Below are 21,661 nucleotides of genomic sequence, written 5' to 3' on the forward strand. Positions count from 1 at the left end.
ATTCAAACCCTTCTAGGCTGTGTGTCAACCACCGAAAAGGAAAGGTACCTGTTCAATCCAGATCGATTCACTCACAAAGTAACTGCTTACCTCCAGAATTGAGTTTCAGAAGCCCAGAAAAATGCCTCTTTTCTGAAGCAGAGAACACACTGAACACGTCCCAAAACAATACCACAGTCCCTGAAATTTACCTCGGTGGCACGGCGCGGGGTGGGCGGCCTGCGACTCTGACTCAGCTAGCTGTAGGCTGCTGCCTCCCTTCGTCAGCAGTGTCCTCAGCGAACGTTTGTGCCTACGCTTATGGCCACTCTCGGGGTAAAGAAACGATGCTCAGGGAGATAAATCCTCAAAATGACGAGAGGACAGTCATCAAGAACCCCCTGGGAACTCTCCATGTACACAAGGTCATACGGCACATCAGGTGCAAAAGTGTGAAAATTTGAATCCAACCTTCCTTGAGTTTTTGTCTGATTTGAGGATCTAATTCTAGAGGGGCTCTTGAGACATGTTGTGACTTTTGCAGGCAGGTTTACAAGATCAGGGAGGATGGGAGGCTACAGAGTTAAAGCTGCAAGGTGCTTTGCGTTTAACGTAGGGGACGAGTCCAAATCAAGAGCGACTCTGAGGCCTTATAGGATCTGGCTTGTCAAAGTAGAAATTAAGGGCGATTTGAAAATTGGACGTGTTGTTTTTAAGAATAAAATATGAAAGAAACAGAGTCAACCTTCCTAAAGTTTCACGTTTAGAGCGCTACATTAAATTTGGAGGTTGACTGCTCTTTCACCCGACAGCGTGCGGAATGCTGAGTCAAAGACTAGTTCAGCTCACAGCGCAGACCGGCCATCGCTTGCCAGGCCTGGCGCCACTCAGCCGGTCCCGGGACCCATGTCCTTTCATGCTGAAATTGGTGTATGTGAAAAAAACCAAACAAAGACAAGAGAGCACCTTAGTGAAGAGAAAAACCATGCGAAGGATACATGAATTAACACAGCAAAATAGCTGGCCGGCGACCATTTCTGTAAACAGCATACCAGCCATTATCCAAGTGCTTCTTCGCCAAAATGAACAAACTGAAACGCGCTTAAACTGATGACCAAAATATCGACATTATCTTTGTGATTGTGTTAAAAATACAGAAGCCGAGCAGACAGGCAACTGACAAGCCAACAACACCTGGCCTCCTCCATCATTCAGTAAGGTCAGGGAAACTAGTTTTGCATTTTTAGAGGAGATTAAGTGACCTCGTTGGAAAAAAATACCAATTCTGAGGGGATCGCAGAGGATCAAGTACTGTATATAAAACTGTTAAGTGAATAAAATAGGCTTGCATGAAACAAATAATACGTCGAGGCGCGGGGAGGATACTGCTGCTATCTCAAAGGAAACAGGCATCTGAACACCAGCCGACAGGCTTGCAGCCACGTCTGCCTGTGCATTGCCAACCCAGTCAGCTTAGCACAGTGTCCCTCCCCTCGGCGTCGCGCCCCGCCTGCCGGGGACCCACCCGTCACTGCGCAGGGCTGAGCACGGGACACCGCGTCCGGCCACCCGTGCGTCCGGCAGCGGAGGGAAGGAGTCCTTCTGGCACCCAGCACGCGCTCCTGCTTTTCTGCTGGCTGACTCGTCTGGGCGAAAACGAGACTCAGCAGGTTAAGAATCAGTCACAGTCGCCTTTTCCTTAATTTCTGCCCAGGTCAGCAACAGCTGTATGGTGCTGGCTTTGTGCCAGACTGTTGTATGAGCTCTTCCACATGGTTGACGGCATTTCCGGTGGCTACTATTTTCACCCCCACTTTGCAGATAAGGAAACGGAGGCAACCGAGGGCTTATGTGGTTTCCCCGAGACACCCCAGCTCTCAGGTGACAGGGCTGGGCACAGAGGGGCCGGGTCTGCAGGTGTGCCACTGTCTAACTTGGGGGCTCTCTTTAAAGGGAAAGAATTCCAAATAATGAATATGAAATTAGGTATACAAAAGTGATTATTGAGGAAAAAAAATCACAATATAATTTTTAAGCTGACAAAATCACAAATATTAGGAAGATTGCATAATGTTTTAATTAATTGCCTGACATATCTCTCACAAAAAATTTTCCTCTTGTTTTTGGCCTATATTTACTCTTTGCCACCTTATAAGTCAATGATTTTGTCACGTTTTCTATGGAGAGAGAAGAAAAATAACTCTGGCTTTATCCAATGCAATTGTTTAATATGGTTTTCATTACTGACAGTTTAGAGAAGTTTCATTTGGCCTCAAAATTTGTTATCAGTAATGTCATGTAAGTTTTCGGTATTGCTGTCAAATGTGGGAAGACTTTTAAAACTGTAAAATACACAAACCTTAAATACTCTTTGAACTGATGACATTCATTAACTCCGCGTTGTGAAGTCCTCAGGTAGAATGTCACGAGTTTATGGTACTGGTGCCGATGCCAGCACTTTGTGAATGAGCGAGCATCCTTTCTTGCCATGTTCACGTGACCCAGCGTGATACGCTGCAGTGCCCAACCGGGGTGGCTTCACGGCCGATCACCTCAATTTGTAGGTACTCTGCAAACTCGTGCCCCCAAAATGTAGGAATTCTGATAGATGCCTCAAAAATATTCGCCGAAAATACTGTGGCCAGTTTCTAAGTGTCTAGGTCCCCTCATCAGGTACCCTGAGAGGAGAACTCTTCTGCTTTGACCCGGCATTTTACAAGGTATTGGACGACAAGAAGAGTTTTCTACAGATTTGCCTCTGTTTCATACATTTCAAACGTTCTCTCTCCTCTACTAGCGACCGCCTTCCTGAGCGGGGCGCCACGTGACAAATTCATACCCTCCTGTAATCTCCGGCCCGGGACATGCGTGTCATTAGGTGAGCCAGTGGGCGGGAGGAATATTCCTGGGTGGCTGGCAGTAACAGCCGCAGGCAGCGATGACTTCACACCTCATAAATGCACCCAATTAAGTCACAGCTAAACGAACCCCCAGCTCAAACTCTCCTTGGCTGAGTCCTCAAAGGGCCGGCCATTCCAGGACCATCCTAGGCCAGGGAAATGCGATGGAAGGAAACTTGGAGCAGAAAGAGAGAAAGGTCTTCACCGATTTGCAAGGGTACATAACATATGACCACATAAACCCATGGTCCCCCTGCAAGATCCGAGGAGAAGCCCGTGCTAGTGGGGGGCCTGAAGCTTAAGCCTCACCAGTTGCGCAGTAAACACATGACCAGCCCTATCAGGAGCACAGGCAGGTGGCGCTAGAGGCCCCTTTCTTCACTAAGCGGTCACACCCACAGACAGGAAGCCCAGTCTCCCCGGGGCCATCCGTAGCAGGTGTGCTGTACTATCCTCTGTCCACTTGGTGAGGGGAGCCATAGAGTTCGAATAAAGGTGTAAAAAGACAGGTTTAGAATTTCCATATTCTGTATTATTATGAATATGATTGCCAATTTGGGAACATTCTCTAAATTACAAAGAATATTAATTTCTGTCATTTAAGTGAAACGTATATCAGAGTGTCATTGTTTTCTCAAAATTGTCATCCATTTTTAAATACTTAACAACTAAAATACTACCCTTTCACCATCTTCCTGCAAAAAAGAAAAGAAATCACAGCAACAAACCTAAGCTGCCCGCCCTAGTATGGTTTTGGTTTTTCTTTCATCCCATACTGTCTGGTAGAAAACCCCCCAGCCGCGTGTATTTCATTTCCAATTTCCGATCGCCAGCATCCCAAAGCCCAAGGCAGCCATGGTATTAACAGAGGTATGTTCAGCTCTGTGTGTCCAAGTTTTGTCTGAACAAACAAAGCACGTCTTTGTGATCATTAATGATCTTGTTTCCCAACGTGCTAAAGAATTAGAATAAAAACAAATAGCTCGTCTTTTGTAGCTTAAAGGAATTAGGATTTCCCTTAGGCCAAATTTCCATTTGAATTGCCTAAAAGTGCATGAAAATCAATGTAGCTCAATAAACAGCACTGTGTCCGAGACACTGCTAGATGGAAAATACCACAATAGACTCCACCTCTCTCTCATGACCGTGATTTTAAACAGCAGCATCTACCTCCAACCGGAACAAACAAGGGTGCGCAAGAGTGTGTTGACAGTTGTGAGTATGAGAAACAGTTTACACTTGTACTATTATCGATTAATTATTGTATCATTTTCCACATGAACTGTAAACCTACTTTGGCCCACCCCTGTATTCAATTCTTGCTAAGTCCTATGCATTCTGAGACTAGGTTACAGTTTTTAACAATGAAATGAGAATTTCATGAACTATTAAAACAAATTTGTTGGACAGAAACTTTATTTTTATTTGAACTTCAGCACCCAAAACATAGTCTGGGTTGACATTTGCTCATTCATACTTAAAAACAAATTAGAAACTCTCCTTTATTGGACACTCTGTGCTAGGCACTTTAATATGTGATTTACATTGTAGTATTTCATTTGAGTGTAACAACCCTATGAGACACGTAATAATCATGTGTGAGGAAACATACGCTGAGAGGTTAGGTGACTTACCAAGGTCACGCACTATGTAAATGATCTGGCAAGGATTCAAAGTCCAAAAGCTTTTAAACAGTAGAATACTCTCCTTCAGAATCTCATAGGGTAGGTATTATTATAGCTATTTTACTTTTGCAAAAAAACCAACTGAAGTTAAAAACAGTGAAGATACATATTATAGTTAATAAATCATAGAGCTGAAACCTATCTTTTTTTTATTTCAAAGCCCATTTTTTCCCCATTATGTTACAATGACTTTCATAAGAAGTAGTATTCAAACACCACAGGTGAGACGGTCGATAATTGCTTCATGGTTAAAGAAATGAATAAATTAGCAAATGAAAAGTAACTGAGGCGTGCAAATACCACAGGAAAAATAAAATTAAAAGTTGAATGAAGTTGAGAATAACAAGGGAATCCCATGCCTAAATCTAGTAATTTCCCAAGCAAAGCAGAAGTTATCAATAAATTTAAAAATTACCAGAGACCTCAAAGGGTCTTTCGGACAGGGACACTGCTCAAGAGAATTAGTGGGCGGAAAGAATTTTAAAAACTCTCCCCTTCTGAAAACGCTCCACAAACCGACAAAAGAAATAAACAGAACCCTCAGCGTTTCACACCTAGACAATGACGGTATTGCTAAAGCTTATTGGAGCGGAGATGCAAACACTCTTTTGGATCTTGATCCAGGATTTAAATGTTTTCCGACCTAACGGTCTTCCTTCTATCTAAGCAACATTTAAACAAGTAAACCCATTTTCTCCATTTCTGTCTGTGGGGAAATAGGAAATGCCAATCAGCCTCCAGATGACAATTTCTCCCTCAACAGAGACGGGAGCGCTGTACCTTCCTAAAAACCCTTCCTGGTAGGCGGGTAACAATCCAATCTCTACCCCTTCTACCCTTTCAGGTTCAAAATTTGGCCCTTAGGATTTACCATCGTCCAGAATATTTAGTTTGCAGTTCGCTTAAAAACTATCGATTCTGCCTACAAACGTCCGTTGAGCAAAGGCTGGCAGATGGTCCCATTGCTTCTATGGCCAATCAACTCCAGCAACCAGCCAATCAGATAGCAGTTTTCCCTTCTTGGCCAATCAGAGAGCAGATTTCCCCTCTTGGCCCATCAGATAGATTTCCCCTCTTTTCCCGAAGCAAGGAAAAAAAAGAGAGCCAAACCGACTGAGTTGCCTTTGATTGTGGATTGTTCCAGTTCAATACATATAGTGAACTTATTAAGTGAAGCCAAGACAAGTATCACCAAATTCACTTATTTGACCCCGAAGCACTTCAACTCTCAGTACAGAACTGTTTAAGCTTTTTAAATACAGAGACAGCCATATAATATTCCAATTTTATCAACCATTATTTATAAACCACTTAATTATATTAAATCTTTTTTAACTTGCTTCTGGACCCTCTAAATATTTTTTCATCTTTCCTATTCATGACAAATGATAATCATTTGACCCATTTGTGGGAAGGTCACATACAAAGCAAGATATTATATGGAAGTTGAGCATCAATAACGCTGGTAGTACTATTAAATTATGTCAGTAATAATTGCTGGTGCTTATTTGATGTGGTTCAATCGCGTAACTTCTATTTATGACAGGGTCCAACAATCATAAATGCGTTATGAGGAGTAAGGGAGAAATATTTATTTTAACTGTAACATTGCTAAAAGTAGGTTTCCCCATGTTTCATTTTCCATCTGCCTGCATCACTCGCCAAAGTCTAACCCAGGGAAGGAGAAGAACCTGGGACAACGAACCTGTGGATGGATGTACCTAATTCCCTGAACACGTGACTCATGAGAGGACAGCATGAACACAACTAATAAAAATATCAGGATAGATTCCTTTCAGGTAAACAGTGTGTTCAGCGAATACTCCAAATTCATAACCTATCTTACCATCCAAGTGCCCACGGGGTTACGAAAGCATGAGCCGTTATGAAAATAGTGAGATGACTAATGAAGAAGAATATCCATCGCTTTCTGTCGGGAACTTCTGTTTGCTTCTAACTGTTTAATTTCTCCTTTATCTCTCTTTCAATTAACCTCCCTGTTTGTATTCAATGAGATGGCACATAATATGGAAAAAGAAAAAAATCTTGCTGATTTATGAGTGTTCTTTCATGAAGTGGCAGCTCCTTCAGCCAGATGCCGAAGTGTTGAAATTGAAAGGAAGTGCGCAGCACATTAACTATCTGGAATGAGAAAACATGCCGGAGTTTCCTGGGTTGTTTAATCAGCGCCTCGCAAAGGCTGCTTTTAAAAGGGCCCCTTAGGCATCATTGTGGACAGATACAGAGGGAGGGAGGAGCAGGGGACAACCAATGGGACCTTTGTATGCCAAAATTTGGAGCAATCATTCTAACAGTAAAAAAGAGCAAAACAATGATGTAAAGGTTCCCTACATCTTTTAAAAGGTTCACTTCCAGGGTTTATTTTTAAATAAAGCAGGCCCTTCCTTTCCACATTGTTACTTATATGGACTACAAAAGCCATAAAATAAAATGAAAACAGTAGAAATGGAATTGTTAACTACGGCAGCAAGATAACGTTAAATGATAACAAAAGTCCCGTTTGTTACCAGACAACTGAAAAGTTGTTCAAGATCAGCTCAGCGCTGAGAAACTGACCATGTGATATCGCCAAGGTCAGTGAGAACAAAAGAATGATTTAATAACTGTTGGTTGGCAAGTTAAATCTGCCTGTTAACTTTATAGTACACTTCCTGGTTTTCTAAACTAGATACACATGTGTTTGTTGTACTTCCTAGGATACATGTAGTCAAATATGTAACATGCCCCCCCCTCGAATCCATTCACTTCTGATTGGGTGTGGAGGTGGGGAATCGCAGTCCTCTTCCCTGCTGTCCTCTGGTGTGAGGGCATTCTGGGACTTGGCAGGGGGCTGCTTGGTCACAGGGGTATTGCACTGTGCTCCGGACACCCCCAGAAAGGTACACAGACTGTGGCAGGTTGTCAGCTTTTCTCTGCCTTACTGTAGCGCGCAGGACATCAGGCAGTCAATGGCCTGCAAAGCCTCCCTTAGAGACTGGAGGAGGGGGTGCCACTCGAGATCGTGGGCAGGGGCGCCCCACAGGTGCTGTGCATGTGTGTGTGTGCCGCTGCCCCGCGGTTAGGCAGTAAGCTCACACACGGCGAGTGTGGCCTTGAGGATGCTGCCCAGGTAAGAGGTCACAGGGTAAGCCCGATCTTCAGACGTTTGTAGGGCTGGCCCTTGGCTGGCACCCGCAGAGTTGGATGTCCCCTGCCCTGATAAAGCTAATTTGCCCACCTGAAGCACTAAACACCCGCTTTCCTTCGGAGAGGCTAGAATGTGGGTGGCTCGGTTGTGGCTGACAGAGGCCACGTCCCTGAGCAGCTGCAATGAGAACCTTTAACTCTGAGTCCTCGCAAAGCTCCCCTGGGCAGAAACACGGCGCATGCGTTGCACGTCACTGCTGGAGAAAGGCACGCTGCATGCGACTGCTTCTGGGGGCAGGGGGAGAGCCCAGGAGGCCTGTGTGTGGGTCTCTCCCGACACCACCCGCTGCCTCCTGTCCCTGTCTGGTAACACTAGAGCCATGAGCACAAGCGCCTGGGTCCTATGTGCCTGGCCAATGGGTCACCACATGTAGGGGTGGCAGAGGGATCCTTGACACAAGGGTCAGTAAGATCGGCAGGGGCCTGATGACTATAAAGATCCAACTGCGACAATGATGTATGTGGTTTCAATTTTCCCTTGAAAAAATTCCTGGCTAACTGGTTCCTGTAAGCAAAAAGGGTGAAGTGCGTAATACTTACAGATGCAATAGAAGAAGAAAGCTTTTAAGGCACCAAGAGGCCCCCCAAAAACTTTATCAAATTTTATCCTACAGACACAAAACAATGTGGAGAAATGCCATCCCCCAAATTATGACGTTTCTGTAGGGTTGTGCCATTAATCATTAATTTTGTACCCTTTCACTGAAGTGAGGTGGGGATGTGTTCCAGCCGACCCTTAAACAAGGCATGGCCTGGGGCAAGGACTCCCGAAGTTGAAAATCCGCATATAACTCTGCCTCTGTGAAAGCCTGAGCTGTCTCCCACTATCCGTGGAGGACCGGTTCCAGGACCCTCCACGGATACCACACTCTTCAGACGCTCAGGCCTTCAGCAATGCAGACGTCTGGCCGCCTGCACCCGCGGACGGCCAGCCGTGGATCAAACACAGCGTAGGTACTTACGGAAAAAAAGCCAGTTGCCTGCACAGTTCAACCTGTGTTGTTCAAGGGTAGGCCCTGAATACCTGGAAGATGTGGTACTAGGTACACTGACAAGTGAAAAGATGTGCAATTCTGGAATCTCTAGAAACTGAAAAAGCCACATATTTAGACTTTTTTTAAATAATTTTTTTTTGTTATGCACTAGCGATATGGAACACTAAGACGTAATGTTCGACGAAAGCTTATTTGTAAGTAAGAAGTGGAATCATCTTTATGTTCATCCATTTCTGTGGCCATTACAAAAAACAGTGAATAAAAAATACTTTGTACTCAGGACAGCTGTTCTAAAAAGAACTAAATTGCCATTGTAAAATAATGCTCTTAAAAAAAATTCCTGTATAATAAAAATGAGTAAAAATTAAGTAGAGTGAGCTTTTCTTTTTGCAATTTTTAAAAAATTTAACAATGCTTTGGGGTGACACTGGTTAGTAAAGCTCTGGGAGCTGCACGTGCGCAATCCCAGGACACATCGTCTGCATGTTGCATCGTGTGTTCACCTCCCAAAGGCACTGCTCTGTCTTCCACCTTGTATCCGACCCCCTTCACCTTTTACTGTCCCCCCCAGCGCCCGACACCCCCCACCCCCCACCGTCTATGGGCCTGTGCGTGTTTGCCCAGATCGCCGGCTGCTTTCTCCAGTAGAAACCAGCGAGCAGTGAGCTCTTTCACGGACAGGGAGGGGACAGGGAGCGGCGGGCCTACCGATGGTGCAGTGCTCTCCGTTCCAGCCCTGGCTGCATTCGCACTTGCCGTCCTTGCAGGTCCCGTGCTCTGCGCAGCGCGGGTGGCAGGCTCTCTGGCTGCAGGCCGGGCCCGTCCAGCCTTCCTCGCAGCGACACGTGCCCCCCATGCACACGCCGTGGGAGCCGCAGTCCACGGAGCAGATTTCTGCGTTGAGAAGGGGAGAGGGGGCGGGAGAGAAGAGCAGCAGGCGGTGAGAAGGGGCACAAATCTCGCGCGCTGTGCCCGAGACCCAAGGGTGTGAGGGTGCAGAGCGCAACCGCGGAAAACAAGCCCAAGAATTCTTATGCCAAATAAATTCCAGCACCTACTCCTAAGAATATTAATAGTAGAGGTCCACTTTTGAAAAAATTCATCATTTAATTTTATATGCTGCCAGAACTGTGCAGAAAATACACGTGGAAATTTTGCTATAATTTCTTATATTCTATACGCGTGTGTACACATACATGCCCATAGCCTACTAACAAAACAGAACAGGTGATTCATAACGAGAGGAAAATACACACATATGTATCTGAAAGTATCTTCTGGCAGTCAAGAACATGTGCACATGTCTGTTACTGTATCAAATTAATATTAATTAATGAATTATTTCAGTGTCTAAGCAGGCATCTAACAGTAGCTGGATTTCGCTCTTACAGAAAAAAAAATTGAAAAGGTGTTATTTCTAATCCTAGAGTTTAAAATCTTTAATATTCAGAAACTTTCTAAACATAATCTGGTATAGTAGGCACATTAGCTTGCTTCTGAAACACAGGCATGCTGGGTACGTAAAGAAGTTGTCTTTTTTTTATTTGGTAATTTTGTGTTGTCGATGGATACAAGCTGCTTAGCAAAAACCACGGTGGGAAACCATGTTAATCTATGTAACTATGGACTGAATCATTTGAAAAACAAGCTTTTATTTTCTCAAATTGCTGGAAGCAGCGCAGTGTCCAAAGGACTTTAAAACCTATAATGGTAGGTTAGGTTTTTAAAAAGAATTCAGGTGTCAGGAACAATTTTTTTTCCTTAAAAAGCTTTCTTTCACTAGATCCCATTGAGGGAGAGTCAGAGAAAACTTAGAAGGGTATTTTATTTTTTACTCTCCAAATATAAAGTTAAATAAAATTAGCTATTGCTTTTTTCTAAGACTGCAAGGCTATTGTTCAGTTTCAGTTTTCTTGCAACATAAATGCCAAACACTAAAACCCTGACATCATTAAAAACAAACAGAAGGAATACAGCCTTACTTTTAAATTAAAAAAACGGTAACCGGTTATGTAGTCACATGTTCCTACTTTCCCCATTTCTTGCCCAAATAACATTTCTCAGACACCATCATTCTCTGTCTCCAAGTGCTGCAGAATTTTAAACACCCTGTCAAGCCACTGTGAGAGTTGTAACATTTCTTATAAACAACAGCCAGGACTATTAACTGGGAGAGAGTGGGACATGTTTTTTCATGCCACATTTTTCTAGCTCGTTTGAATTAAATTTTTGATTAAGAGATCTAAGATGCTTTGATTAACTTCAGAGAACAGGATGTCAACTGGGCTCCAGAAGAGAGAGGTTTCTTTCTGAGGCACCCTTTTTATTCAATCTAATCAATTTTTCATTAGGGTGAAGGTGTTTATCAGCGTTTAGCACACTAGCTTTGAGCAAGGTGCGTCGATCTTTGTAATGAACTTATTAATTAGAGTTAATTTAATTGAAGTGTAATTGAAGGGCTAATTAATGGGCAAACTGCTGATGAAGATAGAGGGAAGTTCTATTGCTTTCAAACCTATAAACTTTCTGAGGGAAATAATTCATTTCTTCTCTTCCAGCAGCCTAACCAAATGTTTCTTTGGGTGTAAAATCCACTCTCTTGTTGAATTCAGATATCTGGAGGTCATTTCCGCAACAGCATTAGAGGCAGCTGGTAAAGTGTTTTGCTTTAGGATTCAGTAAAAAATTCAGAATGATACTGTTCGTAAACTTTAAGTAACATATGTAAATGAATGTTTTTGTAAACTTTAAGTGAGAACTGTGCAATATGTAGATAAATTTGAGGCACATGAATCCAGATATTATCACAGGATGTGTGTATGCACATTTGAGATTGTTAGTAATAATTCTAAGTAAGTTTTCTATCTTTTTTGTAGCTAATAACAAAGTTTATCCAGTGCTTACTTTCCTCCAAAGAAGAATACTATACATTATTGAGAGTTTAATATATGTTACATTTCTTCTTTGCACTAGAGATATAAAGATAAATAGGCTGAAGTCATTTTGTACACAGGTAATTAGATTTTCTAATAGAAAAAAATTACATCAGCATAAAAATTAGCCTAAATATGTAAAATAATGATAGGGGATTATGGCAGCCAATTTAATATTTTTATTAACATTTGTATCTTTTTTGATATTCATATCACTATGAAGAAGGCTGAATTATCTTTTAAGTTACTTATATAAGTCATGAAATATCCTTTATAAAATAATTCGAGTAATGTTAAATAACTTTATATGAAACAAAAAAAGGGACTATTTTGCTATTCCTTTCCTACTTGTATAATTGTGGGAAACAATTAGAATGATAATATTTCAAACAAGTGTTACTTGATAACTAGGGTTATTAAGCCTCTTTTACAGCTGGAGTCGGGAAGGACTTGAACTAAATGTCTTACTATGCGAGTGATTATATCTATTAACTTTAAGTGGATATCTTCGTGGGATACATTTTTAGCATAAAAGCTGGAAATGTAAATAAAAACTCAACAGAAATAACTAAGTGCTTATTTTGACTTTTGTAATTATAGCATATATTTTGGGGAAAGGAGGACAAAACAAGTTAATGTGTTAATAAAAGAATGCCCTGCGCCCAGGCTTGGTGAGTGTTGGTTGGGGACGATTTCCGGACACCCTTCAGGGAGACCTTCCCGGCCCTGGTAATCCAGGCCCCAACCTGGGTTTTTACTTTTGTTGACCCTGGATGTTCTTTGCTTAGCAGCCATACACTTCCTAACCCAAGTTTCCCTTTTTTCTTGAGCTTCTCCTCCTCCTCCTCCGCTTTTCCTTTTCTTCCTTCTCCTTCTTCCTCTCTGTTTTCTGTGTTATTTACTTTTGCTCAGGGAGTCTGAGCATCCAAGCAGAACTCGTCACCCTCTGTCCTCCCTCATCTTCCCATGGCCACCATGACAGGACACCCTGCCCCCAGCCCCGTCCTGTGAGCCTCGCCCCGCCCCCGCATCCTTGTTCAGAGACAGTCACACCAACACGCATCTCCCTTGTTGCAGACTTTCAGCTCTTCTCACCAGGATTTATACTGTTTTCTTAGCAAGTTCTAATTTTCCCTCAAAATGTCCCTTAGCTCTATCCTTGTCATTGCTGCTACCTCCAAACCAGCTCATGCGCTCCGCACCTCAGTTCTCTGGGCGAGCTCCCCCACTTGCCTTCCGGCCGCCCAGGTCGCCCTGGTCACGCTCCGCCACCACATGCCATCTACACGACAGTCCTACATCGCTGTTCTCATCCTACTGGCGGGGGCGCATCTCCACTGACCGTAAATTCTCCGCGATCCACACCATCACTCCTACGTTGCATCCACCATCATGGGGCCCTGCCTAATTTTTACCTCCAAATACACTGTCTTCAGTGTCTCATGTGTATAGATATCCTCGCTGTTGGAGCTTTGCTAATAATAGTGGTGGTGCTGGGACCTATATTTAGAATATATTACAAGCCAAGCACTGCCCTAGGAACTGTACCATATTTTGCTGTGTATAATGCACTTTTTTTGCCCAAATTTTTAAGGGAAAAATAAGGATGTGCATTATACATGGGTCATATTAATTCTGTATCTACATAAATGTTTTTAATTCCTTTATTTATGCTTATGCATTAGAAGTGTAATTCTAGAAAGCAATAACAATATCTGTATACAAAATAATATCCTGGTGTATGATAATCAGTTTTGTTTCTACATATAAATAATAAAACACTGAATTAAAAAAATAAAAATGAAAGTTTTTTTCCCCCTGAAAGTTTGGGCCCAAAACGTGGGTGTGCATTATACATGGCAAAATACGGTATATGGCACTGATTCAAGTAATTCCCACTGAAGAAAGTCTTATGATTAAATCCATTTTATAGGTGAGTAAACTGAAGCATATAGTAATTTGCCTGAAGTTACTACAGAGATTGGATATGAACCTAAATATCTAATTTCAGAATCCATGTTAAGTACATTTTAATATTTTCTGAGTCAAAAATATTCTTCCCCACTCCTATAGTAACTACAATCTTTAAAAGGAAGGAAATGTTAATAAAAGTCTCTTTGATAACTTTCTTTTTTTAATGTGATCTTTATTGTATTTTTTTCCCCATTACCATTTAGTCTTTGAGAGCTTTCCATATGCATCAAGGCAGGATCTTTCCCCTGGATGTTGACTGAATTTAGCATATTTTTCCATGTAAAACTCAATAAAATATTAAACTGGAAGGTACTGGTTTCTAAGTGTTTCATGTGTGTTCATCTTATTTCCCCAATTACACTGTAATTTTCTTGACTAGAACAGCCTCTTTTCAAACTGTGTGACTCATGAGTGAGCCAAGAATTTAATTCATAGGTTAAAACCAGACTTAAAAAAAAAGAATAGGCTTATAAAAGAGTAATGACTGTATATCACTTTGGAAAGCTTTTGGCTCCGCTATGTGAATATATGCACAAATACGTATATTAGGTCACAAGTAAAAATGTATTTAAGACTGTAGGTCTTTAGGTCAAAAATGCAAAAGCCGCTCGTCTGGAAGGCAGGACTGGCTCACTCTGTGTTTATCTCCGCGGGCCTGTCACAAGGCCACACACGCAGCCAGAGCTCGTAACACCTGGACTGAGTACGGTTACCACCTGCGCTTCTGTTGTGATCATATGACAAGCACAGCTCATTTTATTGTGCTTCACAGATGTTGAATTTTTTATAAACTGAAGGCAAGACCTTCCACCAGCCAAAAGATCACAACTCACTTAATTGCGGGGGTCTGGAACCGAGCCCCCAATATCTCCGGGATACACCTACATTATAATTCGACACTCAGTCTTGAACTGTTATGTACATCATAATATCTATACATGTATACTGTTTATTGTGGTTATGTTTAGCTTTATGTTGTCCAATAATTTGTAATAGCAGCTTCTCTGCTATGAGATAGTACGCTTAAATTCCTAAGCCATATACAGGCCTTGAGAGTTGAGAAGACACAATGCTTTACAAAAATGAAAGAATATTCTTTACAATGACACTAAAGAAGAAATTTTAATGACAAATCGACTACCTGTTTCTTTCCTCTTTATAAGATAATTTCATTACTTTTAATATTTATTTTCATTAAAAAAATCACTTTTTATTTTTAATCCTCACCTGAGGATATGCTTATTGACTTTAGAGAGAGGGGGAGGGAGGGAGAGAGAGAAGGAAACATCAATGTGAGAAAGAAACATCCATCGGTTGCCTCTTGCATGTTTCCAACTAGGGACCAAACATGACACCCAGGCATGTGCCCTGACTGGGAATCAAACCCGTGACCTTTCAGTCTATGGGATGATGCTCCCACCAACTAAGCCAAGGGTAAACTATCACTTTAATAAAATCTATATTAAATGTGATGGGTGCTTTAAAAATTGCACGGTCATCTTTAGCTAAACAACATTGAGCCCTTCACTCTACTGCCTTTATGAACCTCACCATTTGAGCAGTCTGGCCCAGTCCAATTAGGGTCGCAAGTGCAGGAGCCGCTTTCTTGAAGGTATGTCCCATGACCGGAGCACTGGTCTGGACACATGGTCTTCAGGATCTCACAGTTGTTGCCGCCCCATCCTGGATTGCAGTGACATTCCCCGTGGATACATACACCGTGACTAGAACAGCCAGGGTCCAGGCAGTCAGCTGGGGTGAAGGGCAGAGAACCATGTCATGATGAAATCCAGAAGGCTGCATTTACCGTGCACGCAGAATAAAGAATTAAATCCCAACCTAGTTTGTGTAAACATTCTGGATACTCTAATATGTACCTACCATTTTTAAGAACTCGTTTCTGAACAATGCAAAGCGTTAGACAATAAAGCATTAAGAATCGCGCCATGTAATCAACTGCGACTCTTGCAAGGGTCTGTAGTTTTCATGAATTACACATGTGCGCTCTGGCGATTTCAGGCCATGGCTCTCTGTTCTGCCTAACCGGGGAGTAACAAGTATTGGCTTTTCTATAACAAAACTGGATTGGCTGACCTAACCCACAACCACTGAGCGTGGACAGCTGTAAGGGACCCTCAGACTGTTTGAGAAATGAACGAGCTGCATACTCTCTATCTTTCTTAATTCACTTTAATGTGCTTTAGACGACGAGATTTAATTTAGCAATTGGACTCAATAGAACTTTACACTCGTAGGGTCAGTGGCCTGAAAATTTAATTCCAGAGACTTAATTGTATTACTTTGTGTGTGCAGATCAATAAAATCAATTTGACTGAAGAACAGATATGGTGTTTTTCTGCTTTTAGAAAAAACAATTCAACTGCATTTCACAGTGTAGTATCTTAACTATTACCATTACAGAGAGTATGAACAAACCCATGATGTCGTTCTTTTTCATTAGTTATTATGTTCAATAGCCTGTCTTTCTAGAGATGCCAGAATGCCTGATTTAAAAGCTGGTGTCAATATGAAAATCTGTTAAAAAAAAAAAAAAACCCTCCCAAAACAGCCTACCGCTGGTTTGAAGACACAAATGTTTGCTATGTTTGCTTACTTCCTCAGAGGAAAAAAAGGAAAGAATGATTCACACTGTTGAAAAAGAGCAAAGGGGCTCTTTGGTATTTGTTCTTTATATTAGTTCACATGCTAATAAAACAATGCATCCACAAGTATGGAAATCAAAATGACTTCCATAAGGAGGCAAATAAAAGACTGGTCTGCCACACTGAAGATTAGGACTTTAATCTGTTTCTTTTTGGGAAGATAACAATAGACTTCTGTAAACACTGACATGTTTACCTTCTTCACAGTTCTCTCCTTTGTACCCTGAGTTGCAAGCACAAGAGCCCATGATGCAAATCCCCCGGCCCCCGCACTGCGGGTCGATGCACTGCGTGGTCGGCACGTCGCACTCGGTGCCCTTCCAGCCGCTGAAACACAGGCAGCGGCCCTTCGAGTACTGCCCGTTGCCGCTGCACAAGACTGGACAGGCTGCTGTGAAATAAAACACGACACCACAATCAACAGCTGCGTTTGCCCTCGAGACTCTGAAAGAAAAGCCAGCGCCCAGACAAGTCGCCTGCCAGTTCCCCCCTTTCTCTCCCGTCTTGGGCCTTTCCTGAGTTACACGTGTTTCGGCGGCTTATCTATCTTGGCTTAAGGAAAAACAATCGGACTCGCATACCTCTTGAACAATCCGGACCCAGGAACCCCGGAAAACAATGGCAAGTTCCAGAAACACACTCTCCATTTCCATGGCAATTCCGGGGGCACTCCACCACGGACTCTGAAGCAGAGAGAAAGGACAAGCGCTTATTGTGTTGCCTGCCTCCGGCCCAAGGTCAACCCCAAGGTCGACGGTGGCACTTTGATCATTTCGGCTGCATGTTGGGGGAAGTAGGACTGGCTTGCTCCATTACCGAAACAGGCTTCCCGATCCTAGATTTTTCCAACAGTGAGGCACGGCCCTGCTGGTCCACAGGCAGGTGCGCTCGGATGCCTGCACGATGCCTGGTCCCCCTCCAACAGACTTGCAAATACTTCTTTCTTCCAGGGCCTCACCGTTTGTCACATATTCCTAAGTGAACAATCTGAAACTATTCCTCACAGTGAACCACCCTAGGAAGCGCTCAATATTGGTAAAGACAATTGTGTTTCTGCTCACCACAGTGTTTAAGCCGTAGCCCCAAAAGAGGTGCATGCAAGACCGTTCTTACCTATGACGATGGTATTAAAAGACACCTGCTCCGCGTTTTTCCCATCATTGTAAAAGGCCAGATGCCAGATCCCGGAATCCAAGTACTGGATGAAGCCGGCCTCATGGAGGCTGACGGACCGCGCCTGCCGCCCGGCCCTTTCCGGCTCCAGGAGGTTCCGCTGCTCTCTGGCGATCAACCTGCTGCCATCCAGGAGCTCGACAAAGTCGTACTGAGGATGGGGACAAGCAAAAGGGTTTAGTGGTCACAAATATTATGATCGATTGTGGCTGCTTCTCTCTTCTCACTTCTCTCCTTGGCTCTCATAAGCACACTATTAAAAAAGAAAGTTCCGGTTGACAGGTCTTCTGTGCGTAGCACTTCCAGGGATGATGAAAACTACCTACTGTGCATGCTTGTGGCATTTAAATTGCACAGGTCGTGTTTTCCCTTATGGGCTGAGGTGGTTTCCAAATGTATTTCACTCATCTGACTGATAAACAGCTTGCTGAGTGCAGGCGGTTTGGGGACATAAACAGAAATCTAGAACATTGCAAACCAAGCAGGCTTATTCTCCTGAGACCACTGGAGAACCCCTTAAGGCGTTCTAGTTAACTCTGACGGAGTAACAACTACGCTGGCTGGCATACTTACTCTGTGCCAGGATTTCATGATGCTCGGGCAACAGTTCTAGGAGGACACGAGTGTTTGCACCTGATGGGGGAGGGGCTGGCGCTCAGGAGCTGGGGCAGGGCTGCGCCTCACACATGGTGGAGTTGGGTTGGGAGCCCACGTGCACTTGGCTTAACGCTCGGACTGTGTCCTCCACAACGCTGTTCCGCCCTCTGTGACCTGACGGGCGGCCCCCAGCACCACGGAGAAACTCCTGGGACTTCACGGAGTTGCAGTTAGATTACAAACGTATAACAAGGTGCCTTCATATCATTGATCAAAAGTAAAAAAAAAAATGAAACAGGGCAGGGCTTCTGAAGGGATGGAAATAATATAAGCATGCCCAATTACGATGCCACTCATCGTTAAACTTAATTTTTGTTTTAGTGAGATTAATCATGAACATTGGGTACCTACAGTTTAACTGGAGAAGTTAAAGATAATTAAAAGTATGTAATGTGGTTGTTTGTAACCAGAGAAAATGCACTGAATTTGGAAAACATCGCAAAGACTTTCCAACAGTTCTAATAAACCTGTTACATAAATTTCTTAAAAGTAGAGTGATTCAGTTTCTGCAGTTTCTTCCCTAGTTTCATTCATTCCTGCGGTGTGTGTTGATGGTGTATGTATACTATGGTGCTATACATATTAATCATTAGGTTACAGTAGTATGCACGTCAGCTATCAATATTCTCCTTTCTGATAAACTCCTTAAATGGAATTTCATCAGCGTTCCATTTTTAAAAAAGGTTACCATATGAATCCCTTAATACAACCAAATAGGAATAAAATCAGTTGTTGAGTTAAATATGTTGCCCCTACTGATTACATGCCTCTACTATTACTAATAAACAATTTAGAATATCTAATTTAGTTTCCAACTAATGAAAATTTTTATTTAAATATAAAAACATGTCTTCTGTGTAATAAAACTGCATCATTTAACTGTGAGAAATATTTAAAAAGCTGTGCGTTAATTAGTTTTCAAATATTTTTTTTTTTTGCATTTATATCTTAACAAGGATGAAAATACTGACGAGGGTGGCTATTGGGCTTGTAAAAATTTCACTGGAATTTTATTCCAAAATTATCACAAGAAAATTGATTCAGTGCTTTTGAAAGGTGATTCTACCTCAAGTTCATTTTCTCATCAGACGGAAGTACTTGTAACAGCATGTCCCATGGCAGGGACATGGCCCCAATGCAAAAAAACCATTTTGTCTTCTGCCATTAAACACAATCAATGAAAAATCGAAAGGGAGAAAATTTTGAGTTTTAACTTGTCGTTTGAACCCTTACTCATAATGACCACTGTTCCCATAGAAAACACCACGTGCGTCACACTGGGAACAATAAAATGAGGCTGGCGTGGGGGGTGTGCAGTGGTGGTGGCCAGTGGCCAGCCCACGTTGGGTGTCCAGCCAGTTCTAGGCCCCTCTCGGGGGGCATTTCCCACGTGGCTTCAGGAGGGCTACTCAACTACCTAAAGACAAATGCCCCACTCAAGGCTGAAACTACCTCTATAAAAAGTTAATAAATTATAGGGATTAGAAATATTTAATAACCTTTGTTCTTAGGGTGTAAAGTAACCAATTATAGACAAACTTGAGGGACTTGAGGTTCGCTTTGCAGTGCCTGCTCATAAGATGAAGACATGGATATTTTTGTGCAGAGGAGTCCTAAGATCTTATGCCGTTTTTAGGATAAAATTCAGTTTCACCACTTTGGGGGAGTTTTCTTTCAGACAATCCTTATCCTTGATCAAGGTATCTTGGTGGTTCATTTTTGAACAGGCTAGCCATATGCTTCACTCAGTTCAGTTACTCAGATGAAGAGAACTCGAAATCCATGCACACTTAACTGTGTTTTTAAATCAACATTTTTTTTTTTTTGGCAGTGGCAAAGTCTCATTGCAAATCACTGGGATATAGAGGAAGAGGAGGAGACTTTACAGGTCATCTGATCTAATTCTTTCCTTTAACAGGTAGACACTAAGGCGCAGAGAAGTGAAGTGATTTGTTCGAGGCCACAAGGTCAAAAAGTGGGCAGAGGTGTGTGACTAGAAGCCGGGTTTCCAACCCCTCTCTAAAACAGCCTTCATGCAAATGCACTTAAATGACGTGAATCGGACATGAGGGAAAAGCAAGTCAGGTGACTCCCAGGCAGTGATCAGACGGACAGTTTTCGAAAGGGTCACAAAGCCTCTCAAAACTCAAGTGACTGCTCTGGATGGCTGGCCAGTTTGAATGATTTCTGGTTGATTTATTTAATGTTCCCCAGAAATGGAGAAATGTTCAATTTGGGCTGCTTTATAGCATATTTCATGATTAAACACTGAACTCAGAAAAAGTAGTTTGCTCTGATGATCTTGAATAAACCAGGGAAAGGAACTCTAAAGATGGTGGAGCTTCAGAAACTGTCTAATCTACTTAAACACATATATTGTGGTAGAAAAGAATGGTGGATATCGAGCACATTGTGTTTAAATACCAGAAGAATTATGAGAAAACTGGAAACTGCACCTTTTATTTCTCTAATCTTATATGGTGTATATTACCTGCAAAGAGTCAACACTAAATCTTTAAATAAACCTTTGAAGTGCATGATACATAGGACACTATTTTTTCTGAAGTTATTTTTGGAATTTATAGGTTACCTGTTCACTGTTGTGCTATCTATTAGCTTACAGGTAATGTGTTTGAGTTATACATAAATGACTTAATTATACATGTGGCTCAATGAATATATTTTTTCTATTTCACAGGAATATTGTTATAAATTCAATTTATCTGTTACAATTGACATTACAGATGCCCACTTCCATTTAAGAAAATCTGGTTATTACATTCTAGTCAGTGTCATCTATGGGATATAGCGGAGTCAACTGTAAGTTAAAATTGAACACTAGTACACAATAAAAAGTATTTCATTCATAAGGATTAAAGATATTTAGAAATGTAGATTTGAGGAATGTTAAATCAGAAAGTGAATACGCCAAAGCATATTAAAAAAATTTACAACTATCTAACTTATGTACATATATGACATCTTCCCTGATCCACAATGACATTAGAGAAAACATGTTCAAATTTTCTTGCTCATCTTTTTTTAAATATGTAATTTTTATTAGTATATGATCAATTTGTCTTTATAATTCCCTATTTTAAATATCTGTGATAGAAAAGCATTTCTCACAAAATCATGTAATATAAAGCATAGATGAAAATCTTCCAACCCTCATTTTATAAATCAAACTAAAGTCAAAATGAAATACCATGGGTGAAAAAACTGATCATCAAGCATAACTTTAACTTTGACCAATTGTCAATTTAAATGAACCATCTATTACATTTTTGGAATTCTTGTATTTACTAACATAGTACTAGTTGATCTTGGGGAAATATCTGAGCTCCAATTTTATGGTAGGTTTTTAAATAATTTCTCTTAGGCATAATGGGACCTCCTTTAAAACACGATTTCCAGTTGACCCACCACGAGCCAGTATTAACTCATGAAGAAGCCTGGGGGGGCGTTACTGATGGCGCCCCTCCATCTGCGACT

At 41.9% G+C, this 21,661-nt stretch overlaps 1 protein-coding gene across 1 annotated transcript in view; it reads right to left on the reverse strand.

Moving 5' to 3' along the window:
• TENM3 (teneurin transmembrane protein 3) overlaps positions 1–21,661 on the reverse strand; it is a 548,392-nt gene that overhangs the window by 85,816 nt on the left and 440,915 nt on the right. The window contains exons 8-12 of the mRNA XM_054566195.1: positions 17,450–17,660; positions 16,918–17,019; positions 16,533–16,727; positions 15,225–15,425; positions 9,475–9,660 (exon numbers count right to left, since the gene is read on the reverse strand). Of these exons, the coding sequence (XP_054422170.1) occupies positions 9,475–9,660; positions 15,225–15,425; positions 16,533–16,727; positions 16,918–17,019; positions 17,450–17,660 (895 nt within the window). The remainder of the gene's footprint in view (positions 1–9,474; positions 9,661–15,224; positions 15,426–16,532; positions 16,728–16,917; positions 17,020–17,449; positions 17,661–21,661) is intronic.

This window comes from Pteronotus mesoamericanus, unplaced genomic scaffold (genome assembly GCF_021234165.1).
Source record: "Pteronotus mesoamericanus isolate MK-2021 breed Mesoamerican mustached bat unplaced genomic scaffold, CSHL_Meso_final contig_169, whole genome shotgun sequence".
NCBI lineage: Eukaryota > Metazoa > Chordata > Mammalia > Chiroptera > Mormoopidae > Pteronotus > Pteronotus mesoamericanus.